An 11664-nucleotide genomic window follows, 5' to 3' on the forward strand; every position below is an offset into this window, starting at 1 on the left:
GTTGTACCATCATACAAAAGTGTGACTGTACAATGACAATAAAGATTTATCTTATCTTATCCTAAAATGTTTTTTTGTTTTTACAGAATCTGTTTACAGCAAATTCTTTGCTTGTGGCAAATTTTTAAAATTAACTTTAAATAAAGCAATTTTGCTGAAATTCCATCACAGATGAGTTGTTTTAGGACCACTGGAAAGTTGAACGTCCAACAATTTTCTCAGTCTTTTATAGTTGTGGCTCTGGTAAATAGTTTCATTTTGGTGGTTTTGTAAAGACGACATGACTTTTAAAGCTGCTGGCTACTTTTGGGGTTCAGAGGGTTAATAGGCCTGATTGGATTCACAGCCCATCCAGTGGGACATTTAATTACATTTGGACTGTTATTGAATAATCATTTGTTACAGGTCTCTTGGGGGTTTGGAATAAAAAGCATCAAAACAAAACTAAAAGTTTGCAGACATCCCAGTGTTTCCCATAAAAATTTAATTCCTGATTATCACAGTTTGAAACTAAGTTAGAATTTGCACCAGGAGCTAAGCAACAACAGCCAACAGGACCTGGCACCGCTTAGGTCACAGAGCAGCTGATCTATGGAGAACAAAGTCGGCCTGCACTGACTGTGTTGTCAGGTAAAAGCAAAGCAATTTGTTTCCCAAAGACACACACACACACACACACACACACACACACACACACACACACACAGCCTCCAAGAGCAGAGACAGACCACTAACCAAACGTCACATGACAGCCTTCAAAATAAAGCTCTTGCATAACCATGAAGGCCTGGAAGCAGAGAGTCTGTTTACAATGATCCAGTCTGAAGTTGGATGACTTTCTGTAGGCGTTCTGTGTGTGTGTGTGTGTGTGTGTGTGTGTGTGTGTGTGTGTGTGTGTGTGTGGTGGTGTGTGTATTCATGCCCTCAAACATTGCTCACATCTCCTGCCCTCTGCCCTGATGTTCATCAGCTGAGCGCAGCATGGTTGTTGCACTTGGTTATCACAAAGCAAGCTGTGCAACTACAAAACAAGACTTCAGACCAAAACAACATGAAAAAACACGTCAAGCCTTTGAAACCCAGACAACCAGCAAAAAAAAAAAACCACGCGTCAGCCTAAACACAGGAGTCGAAAGCCTGCAGATCTGAGACCTGTTTTCTGACAAAATTATTGAAATCCTGCCGGTTAACAGACACAGAAATATGTTGCAAACAAACTGGTTGGGACATGCATGCAGCTTAGAATGAAAACATATTCTCATTTACAGTCTGCGGGCTCTCGTGACACACCGGTGGCACGAGGTTACATACGTTTAGGAGTTATATTTAAACACACATTCTCAGTCCCACCTCGGGGCGCTCAGTCTCAAAATCAACAAAACACAGCATATATTATACCAAATATCCTTTATTTCTCAGGGTATAAAACGTCTGTACAAACACATCCTCCTTTGACTGACGCCTCCAGTCGAACAGAGAATTCACTGTGAGCAGATTGCAGCGGCACATTATCTGTTAGAATGTTTTTACATGCGGGGAAAATGAAAACACGGCGACGTTTCACACAGGATCAGGGGGTCGGTTCGCTAAGAGGAGCTCTCAGCTGGTGTCCCACGTGAGGGAGCTCAGGTGTGCGTTTAGGGGGCATCAGTAAAACAAACAAATCTCAAGACAGGACTATTTATGTTCACCTCCCCACTGCTTCTGTTTAAACTCTCAGGGCTTTATGGGACAGTCTTGTGCAATCAAGAAGTAGGCCAGCATAGGAATTCAGTTCCCAGTTAGGTCTGAATGTGCATAAACTGATTTGCCTACAGTAGGAAGAGGACAGTTTGTAATGGACGTCTTCATTTCTACCCAGTAACACTCATTAAGTAGTACAGATAATATTCAATGCACTTCTGGCGCTATGGAAGCCCGTTCCAACACCAAATCATTCATAATAACTAGTCTTTCAAACAGCATCTCAGACTTTTAGAGTTCAATAACAAAAGTAAACTTCCCTTTGCACCTATTCTGAACATTTCTGTCTGACCTTCAGCACCATCCTGTCCACCTGGAGGACAGTCGCCATCACGTCTCTTCCGTCTGCCCTCACTCACTGTTATTCACTTTCAGAGATCCATCTGTTCAACGTCACACAGCCATACCTCAGCCTTACAGGACGCTCAAATCAAAATCAAACTTTTCACAACACAGTCTTAAAAGTTTCATTTCTAAACAAAAGCAGGCATCATTACACCATAATGAACACACTCTGGGGTTTTATTGCCACACTCTGGTGTAACCATTAGTTCTTAATGTTTGCTAACTTCAGCTATGTAACATTAACAAGTCAGTAAACTGGCTTTACGGCTCCTCTCTACTTGTGTTACTGTGAAACTGTGTGTCAGCATACAACAAATATCACTTGTGACCACAGGGGCTGCTGCTGACTTGCTTTAGGGGAAATCACTAATTTATCAGCCAGCACAGGTTAGATAACCAAAACAGAACCGAATCATCCTCAAATCCTTATCAGACACGCGTAAGATAGCGTCTATTTGATGGACTTGCTGCACAACAAGCTCTCCGTACTGTTTTAATGCAAATAAACTGGAACAAATAACCACGACAAAGACTCAGATCGCATGCAGCAGCAGCACAAAACTACCACCGTCCATAAATCTAACATGTCAGAAGGTAAAACCTGACAGAGGAAATGCCAGCTATCATAAGAGTCTGCATGACCTTTAGCATACTTAACTCCACCATCGGCCAAGACTACACACAAACAGCAGGACAAGTAACCTATTATGCCTTTTCCACTGCAAGAAACAATGCATATGCTATCAAGAGTAAAACATGGACACAGTGAAGCCATTCAGCTGCAGCTGTAACATCTTCAGCAGAAAAACTACCACGCAGCTCCAGTAAGTCACGGCTTTACGGCTTAACTCGTTTTTGTCAGGTTTGTTACAGAGAGCAGCACTGCACAGTTGTTTACAGGAGAGATTAATATAAAAGCTTTAAAGAGAGTAGATAAGTAACTGGGTGAGAATCTTCCACGAAAGTCCACAAATTGTCAGTTGCCTTGGAAAAGACGATGTGGATGTCAAACAGCGAGTCAAGTTTTAGTTTGTCAGACTAAACTTAATGTTAAAATAAACACTTCTTACCTACCAAACATCTTTAGTGACAGAATTCAAATGGTTAAATTTCTCAGGCACAACACAGCTCACTTGATTCCACAGCAGCAGATAAAGGACTACACACAAGAGAATGTGGCGCTAGTTTGCTCTCGGGAGGTTAGGAGAAAAAAGGGTCATAAAAACTGCTTTACTTTCTCAACATTGTCACATTTAATAAGCGAAGACACCTGTTAGTTACAGCATCCTTAGCTCTGGGCTACCTGTCATTTCACACATTGAGAAAATGAGTTAATCCTCATCATCAGCCCAAGATTTACTGAAACACCCCCCAGCTGCTGTTGTTGTTGTTGTTGTTGTTAAGGCCAGTGGTGTGAATCACCTGCAACAAAAGCACCAGGATATTAACTGTCAAATGCAATCTTGTGAGTAATGGGAAGACCCTGAACTTTGACATTTTGACCTTTTCTTTTAAACTTTGGGTTACTAGTCAGATGATGGTCGAATTTGCCACTGGGCTAAAAGAAAAAAAAAAGTGAAAATCCGTTTTTAGTGTTTACGTCTGATCATTATGAACACTTAAGCTTTAAATGCACTAAATCAGGGCAGATCCATTCAGAGTCCATAACGGTCTGGTTGCACCCTTTTACTCTCTGCTGCTAATACAAAGAGCCATTCAGATGTGGGCACAGTAGAGAAATACAACAGATATTACTGAGATGTGCTCTTGGTTTAGTAGCTACAATATACAAAGGAAGGTGTGGCAGCTCAGTGTTTGGCAGTCACACATATTGTGTGTCAGTTTGCTGTTTTTGATTTCTGCTTTACAACATATACGACTTAATCCACTTAAGGCTGCAGAGCTAACAGAGCAAACAGAACACGTACTGTAGTCTGGACAGTGGACGCCTCTTTAGTATTAAAGCAGTACGGATGCAGAACAAATGCAGAGCGACAAACATGTATTAAGCTATAGCTTGTAACTATATTTAAAAAAAATAAAATCACAATAATACAAGAATCAAACCTCACAATCTTAAATAGACAATTGCCCTGAAAAGCTAAACTCAACTCCAGTTTGTTCAGATCATTTTCCTGCTGCGAACCTCCACAACAGCTCAGTTGTTTTTGTAAATTAAACACATGCAAAGAGCACTTTGTTCATCTAATTCCGTGAAGTGCTCCGACTTAAGGCTGTTGTGTGTCTGCAAAGGTAAATCAAACTCATATCAAGCAGTCCAAATATCTGAAACCTTTGTCTTTTAAGTTACTGGTTGTCAGGATTTCAAGTTCAAGCATCGGTGTTTAAAAGCACATTTTATATTTTCATGTGAAAAGAATCTGTAGTGAAGCTACCTGGTTACGCTACTGAGCAAAAATGTGGTTTGTGTGGAACAATGTGATCATGAATTACAAAATGTCCTCCTGCCAGATTAAGGTCAAGTGCTAGCCAGACAACAATGCACCACCACAGTACAAAGACTTATATTTAACCTAACCACATTTGTACCACTCCGTTTTCACAGACTGTACAGTTCTTTAGCGCTAGCGTGGGATAGAAGATGATGATAAACTACCACGGCCACCGATGAAAACCCAAAGTGGGTCTCTGAATCTGGATACACTTTGTGTGTTTCTGAGGAAAAATACTGAACAATGCTTGTGTTTTTATCACGTGGATATTCAAACAGCTCAGACGTGCTTTATTGTTCGGCATCATTTGCTACAGTTATGTTGTGCTAAAATGTGTAATAGGTTTTATCGTCCAGTTATTTTTGGGAAATTTCACTTTTGATCAAGTCAACAATGGATTTTTCACCCTGGGCATTAGTTCTGTTCTAAATTAGATATTTTGTGAGCTGCAGCAAAAGCCTTATCCTCACCAGTGACGTTATAAGCCCATAAGGCCTATGAGGACTTTGGCCTCACCAAACAAATTCCCTGTCAGGACACGGAGGAAACCACACCACAGTCCAAGCCAGACCAAACTCTATAAACTGATCAGATCAAGACTGAAATAAAAGGTAAACAGTGATCCAGGTTACAGACTAATTTCATAGGTGCCACAACAAACTGTTCATGTGATCAGGATAAAATCATTAACAGCTTAATAAAATATGTTTTTGATTAGACTAACAATGGCCCCACATATAAAAAGCAGCTCTAAAATGAACTTTAATTATGTCCGGTGATCATGTCTGGGTCAGAAAATCGAAAATGACAAAGTTTGGTCTGAGTTCTATTTCAGTCAGCAGTTCTTTCTAATCATGGGTATTTGAAACCGGGCTAAAGTTAGAAGCAAGTTTAAAAAAAAACAAAAAAAAAACAACTAAGATTGCATGCAGTTGCATTTAGGTCAGCAATAATAACAATTATATTCTTCAGACAGTCCGGTTCCCTTCCAGGCTACATAACAAGGCTGCATAAATCCAGAATAGGTTGGGAAGGATTTTACCAGAAGCCCAGAGTAAACACAATTCCACGCTCCTGTTCCAATCTGGACCAGTCTAATCCTAAACAATATTATCACATCTCCTGTGAGTCACAGGATAGTACTGGTTCGTACCAGTTTCATTTCAGGAGACGTAGAAGAATCTCCTCCTGCGAAAGGGGTCATACTGGAGGCTCAGTAGTTAAATCTCATCCACAATAAGAAGAAGAACAAAAACGTTTTACATCCGTGACAGTCTTACTTCTGTCCAGACTCAAACACAGTTGAATCCAGACGAGGATAAAGTCAACCGAGGATCAGAGTCTTAGACCCCAACCAACACCAAACTCATCCCAGGTCTGCTCTAGGCCACACAGCAGTACCTTTTCCACCATGACTTTGATAGGCTCTTCATCTTGTCCGGTGTCTGCCGCTGCTTTTTTCTGCGTTTTTGTTTCCCTCTCGGGTGCTTATGGGAGCTGTAGTTCTGCAGGCTGGCCAGTATGGCCGTGTCAAACACCTCCTTGAGATTTTTTTGGGTCAGAGAGGAGCACTCCATGTAGGCGACAGCTCCGATCTCCATCGCACAGTCCCGAGCATCTGCTGGGTCCACAGGCCGCTCTCTGTATTTAGCCAGGTCAATGAGAATCTAAAGAGAAGAAGCACAAATATGCTGAGTTCTTTTACCAAAATATGAGTTCATCAGTGACAAATTTCTACATATTGTGCATTTGTTGAGTATGTTAACGCTGTGTATCTTCACATTTGTTGCACAATCTAAATAGCTTCTGTGGTAAGTAAATGTTTCTCCAACTGTGTAAACGACACAGTAAGATACTGTTAAAGATCATAAAACTGAGCATACCAGCTAAGCTGAGCTACATCAGCTTAGAGGCATCTGTCCAGAGGGTGAAAAGAGGATAGAAAGTAACAGGTGTCGACTTCCTAAGAGCAACAACAGTTACGGTATCTTAAAGTGCTTACTGAATTTTCCATGTATTTAAACTTGATGATGTTTAACTACATAAGAGAAGTGACATCTGTGAGAAACACAGATGTCTGACAAGCATAATATTACCAGTGGAAGCTCCAGATAACAGAGTTAATGGACGCCTGGAAGCGTGGCTTCAATTTTTTCCGCTTCTACCATTTTACTGTTAAATGACCTACTTTGTGTTTGAGCGCTGTTTACAGTAAACACGTCTCACTGAAACTGTAACTGAACAGGAGATTTCTCAACATGTAACAGTAGGAAAAGTACAGGAGCAAACAATATAATTAATGACGGCTGAATTTGATTTAGCTGCTTCGGTCTGAGGGTCCACCTCCCTGTCATACTGTCTCGGCCTATTTGCACAGTTCAACAACACTGTATTATGAGCTTTTTCTATTGTGACAACTCAAAATGTCTGCTATGAAGAAGGCCTCTTGTTAAGGTATAAAATTCGGATTCATACCTTTGAAACTTTCTTTATATAATCTTGTGGTTTGGTTCATGTTTTACTTTATGACATAAATTGGGCACAATCATTTTGTCTGCCCTGAGTGTTTTGTCTCAGGCAGCAGTTTAGAGGGCTGTTGAGTGATTATATAGAAAGGTTTTCAATATTTATTCTACAACATACACTGTGTATAAAGCCGGACGTAGCCACTGTGATGTCAGCCATTGGTTTGTGGACTACTGTTTTGAAAGCTCAAGTTTGAAAGTTTTGAAACCTAGAAGAGTGGATCTGACTGACTGAGCTTGAGGACACTACGGCTGCCTATACAGTAGAAACCTGTCAGACCCGTCGATCACAAGGTAGCCACGCCCTAAAACATACCCTGCTTTACTGAGTTCTATACTCGAAATGGGAACATAATTTACAAAATGAACATCCTGCTGTTTTAAAAAAAGTCTTAAAACTACCAACCGAGACCATGAACTGATTGATAAAATGTTTACTGGGGTAATAAATCAAGTGAGAAGTAGTCTTTTTTTTTTCTAGATTTCTATATAATCAACTTTACTTTGCAACTAGAGGAGTGGCCCTCTGCTGGCCATTAGAGAGAATGCATGTTTATGATACTTTTACATCGGCTTGACTTTCAGAAATGGGGGATAATTTCATCTTTTAATAATTTAACAGTCTGTCTTTCCTGCTTTGACACAAATAGACTGTATCTAAAACTGCCAAATCAACCATACAGCTGAATTAATACTTCTCTATTGGAGTTTTGACAAAAACAATTTCAGGAAGGTAGAATCTATTATTAGAAACACCTACGTACCAAACTAGCAATTGAGTTTCTTTGTACCACTAAGCAGGTTTTCACAATTAAGTTAAATTTCCAATTGGTTTGAGGTCTTTTTTTTTTGAGCACAAAGACACAAATGTCTCAAAATCAGAAACAAACAGCAGATTTCGACAACTCAGTAAACATGTTAAAGCTCCACACCTTGACATCCTCTCGGAGGTCACACTGTGTCCCAACAAGGACGAGTGGAGAGCATGGGGCGTGCTTCCTGATTTCTGGAACCCATTTCTCAGGAACGTTCTGGAAAGAAGCGGGACTGACGACACTGAAGCACAGCAGGAACACATCTGCACTGGTGTAGCACAGAGGACGCAGCTTGTCAAACTCATCCTGGAAAGGTCGGGAGAGAACAAAAGGGGAGCAAGCGTCCACCGTGAGTGTAAAAGTCACCGAGATAAACACTTTTCAAAGCATTCTGGATGAACAGAAGGTGCTACCAGCTTATACAACCAATAAACTACTTCAACCTCCCAGTCCTATGCGGCCTAGCATAGCTTGACAGAGGATTGAGATAAAGGAGGAAAAGAACGATGATATAATGAGAAACAGTTCAAGTCGAGGAAGCGACTGAACAGATTCAGTCCCCCTGGAGGAACAGGAAACTTCTGAGACCCCTCTTCCTCTTTATATACATGCAGGAGAACCAGAGAGATGTTTAATCTGGTGTTACCCAGTGATCTGTTTATTTATGGATGAAAAACTATGAAGTTTTGTCTCGTTCCTCCTCCCCGTCTTTCTGCATTTCCCTTGATCTCCAGCTCTCCTTCCTCTCCCTGTGATCCTCCCATTCATTCTGTCATCGTATCAGAGCACTGGCAATCATTGTACTGATAATGCTGATTTGTTCTAAATTTATGTGTGTGACGTCTTGCATTCCCACGTTCAGGGACTAAACACTTGCCGTATTATTAACAATCTGCTAAATATGAATTTTATTGGTATTTTTACATCAGCAGCCTGTTTCTGGATCATGAAATCGACCAATCTTGTTTTCTATTGTTTGCTGTTCCCTCACACAATACTGTATGCAGAGGCACTGGTGGAGTTTACAGGCTGTGTGTTATCAAAAATAAGGCAACCCACATACCTGAAGTATCTTTTGTGTGTTTTGTCGCACTCCTGCTCAAAAGTGTGTTGATTTTTGTTATCATTTGTGTGTTTTATTTCTTTAAGCTGCGTGCCATGCTTTGTTAATGTCTAACCAGTTGTTGCTCATCCCAGTGATATAGATCTTTTTCAGATAAACATCTGCTGCAAAAATGTGGACATAATTGCATCACTTCCTATGAGGCAGAGAATTTTCCCTAAAAAAGACCTGCCAGGCACAAATATTTCCTGGACAGAAACTATGCCCACTAAGGCTGGATTGTTTTATTTTTTTCTGTTCCTATTATCTACTAAAGCTCTACATTGGTCAAGCTAGACTGTTACCCTTCTGTTACTGTAAATGGTGGAGAGCAAATTAATGTGGATAGAGCAGGAGATTTAAAGTGTACACTGGCAGCAACATTTCAAAGTTACTCCTAAACAGAACCAAATGTATAGTTTCACTGAAGCAAAAACACTTCATGTTTGTAATAAATCAGTTTTGGAAAAGACTCCTCCATATCCCTACTTTAAAAGCTTTTAAGGGGCATCCCTCAAGCACAATGCTTGGGAGTCATACCACGCATCCCGTTTCCATTCTAGCCGGAGACCTTTGTGGCATGTCATACATCCATTTCTACTCCTGTTTCCTGTGTAGATCTACACTATCAATCATCAAATGGAGGCAAAAAATGCTAAACGAAAGAATAATTGTCAGAGGCATCGTGTCCAACATGAGTAATACAACAACAGGAAATGCTTCTGCTGCACTCTTCTTGTGTGTGTGTGTGTGTGTGTGTGTGAGAGAGAGAGAGAGAGAGAGTGTGAGTCCACTGACCTGTCCAGCTGTGTCACAGAGTTGTAGTTTGACCGGTTGCCCATCCACTGATACCACCGCTACACACACAAACACACACAAACACACACAAACACACACCAACACAGTGTCAGTATCACTCATGTGAGGTTCAGTGTGTTGCAATCAGTTGACATAAAGTTAGTAATAAAGGCTCACAAATGGTCAACATTTGCTGACAACACAGTATTCACACAATCCAAAAGCTACCTGTCTGCTTTAAAGTTCATATGGTAACGAAAAGATTCAGTGAATTAAATGGTCTATGAAAATAAATGACTAAAAATATGATAAATATCTATTTAGCCTTTAGTCAAGTAAACACAAGTCAGTGTCTGGTGACAGCTTCATGAATGAAATGGGTTGTTCAGCAGCTGCTTCTTGTGTGGAATCATTTTTAAGTGTGAAAAAAACATTATTTCTGACTTTTGAAGCCCTTAAACATAAACCTATAACATTTAAACCTTTTATAGAAGAATAAAAACTATAAGTTTCCTCAGTAGTGTAATCAGACTTGGTGATGAATACAAACTACATCTTTAAACCCAGCGTGTCCTCCATCCTTTACCTGAGAAGTTGTCAAACGCCGTGGGGACGTACTCGGTGGGGTAGCCGTTGGTGGTGTAGCTGACCACCAGGCTGGTCTTCCCCACGGCTCCGTCCCCCACCAGCACACACTTCACCCGCCTCTCCGCCGCCCCGGCTCCCGCTGACCCTGCCCCGGACCGCCGCGTCCTGCCCGAGCCCCTGTCCCGGCTCCGGACCCTCCTAGGCGGGACGGGCGGAGCAGGGGACACCGGCGCCGGCTTGTAGCCCCCGTCGCCCCGCGCTGGCATCTGGCACGGAGAGGAGGGTGACATGGAGGCGGGAGAGTCAGTCCTGAGGGCCAGCTCTCAGCGCGTCCATTCCTCCGTCTGCCACAGAGCGCGTCGTCAACTGACTTTATGCTGCTGGCCGCTTCCTCTCAGCCTCCATAGTTAAATGACCGAAGTTTGGAGCTCCGCTAAGCCCGCACAGCCCGGTGCTGAGGCCGAGTCCGGTTAAGCTCCATGGTTTACGGAGTTACTCATTAAAGTCCGCTTTAAAGAGCTGAGGTTCACGGACTGTGCGGCCGCTGGTGGAGTCTGTGTCCGTCCGGCGGCCAACGGACAGACAAACTCCCCCTGTGACATCACGCTGCGTGTGTGTGTGTGAGGCTGCATTGCTCATGTTGTGAGGACACGAACCTGCCAGCGCTGAGGTGAACTGCTAGTCTTGTGAGGACACAAACAAAATTCACATGTTGGAAATCAGTGAAGGTGAAGACTTAGTTGGAGAAAGGTTAGGTTTAGGTTCGGTCAGGGTCAGGGTAAGTCGTGGTGTAGTTTCTCCAGAAAATGAATGAAAGTTAGTGTAATGTTCTCTAACGCCTACATTTACAACAACAGTTTGAATATTTTTTAATAAGCTTTTGTTTGGCATCTTGAGTTTCTGTAAAAACACTTTCTTTGTATGTATGACGTGTGTTTTTCCCTGTTTTTTTTGTCTTATCTCACTGGCAGAGTCTGTCGCAGTAAATCACATACCACATCTTATCACATCACAGCTGGGGAACAGCTGGATGTCTGCTGTTACAGTCTGTGAATCACTGCTACAGTTTAAACAAACAGAGGTTAGATACACTAATTCCCTTTTTAAATTAATATTTAAGTTTTTTATCATTATTTTATTATATAAAAGTGCCATGTAAGCAGTATTTTGAATAAAAAAAAGCCTTAATCTGCACTATAACAAGTAAATATATGTCAGATTTATTTAAAATGTAAAATAATCTCTCGGAAATGTATTGTGAAAAGTAAATATTCAACTGAAATACAATCTTACTA

The 11664-nt window shown here is 41.4% G+C and overlaps 1 protein-coding gene across 1 annotated transcript; it reads right to left on the reverse strand.

Moving 5' to 3' along the window:
* Positions 1-1390: 1390 nt before the first annotated feature.
* On the reverse strand, positions 1391-10874 carry rhoua (ras homolog family member Ua). The gene is made up of 4 exons (XM_008286736.1): positions 10368-10874; positions 9782-9840; positions 7999-8187; positions 1391-6208 (listed from the first exon to the last, which is right to left on the reverse strand). The coding sequence occupies exons 1-4, from the start codon at positions 10657-10659 to the stop codon at positions 5924-5926; spliced, it is 825 nt and encodes a 274-aa protein (XP_008284958.1). The 5' UTR covers positions 10660-10874; the 3' UTR covers positions 1391-5923.
* Between the last annotated feature and the right edge of the window lie 790 nt (positions 10875-11664).

This window comes from Stegastes partitus, unplaced genomic scaffold (genome assembly GCF_000690725.1).
Source record: "Stegastes partitus isolate 25-593 unplaced genomic scaffold, Stegastes_partitus-1.0.2 Scaffold467, whole genome shotgun sequence".
Taxonomy (NCBI): Eukaryota; Metazoa; Chordata; class Actinopteri; family Pomacentridae; genus Stegastes; species Stegastes partitus.

Excerpts from the sequence above, each read along its gene's own strand:
- rhoua (XM_008286736.1), bottom strand. The coding sequence starts at position 10,659 with ATGTCACCCTCCTCTCCGTGCCAGATGCCAGCGCGGGGCGACGGGGGC. Across the intron at positions 9,841-10,367 it reads GGCGTTTGACAACTTCTCAG|CGGTGGTATCAGTGGATGGG; the intron begins GTAAAGGATGGA and ends TTGTGTGTGTAG. Across the intron at positions 6,209-7,998 it reads ACCTCCGAGAGGATGTCAAG|ATTCTCATTGACCTGGCTAA; the intron begins GTGTGGAGCTTT and ends TCTTCTCTTTAG.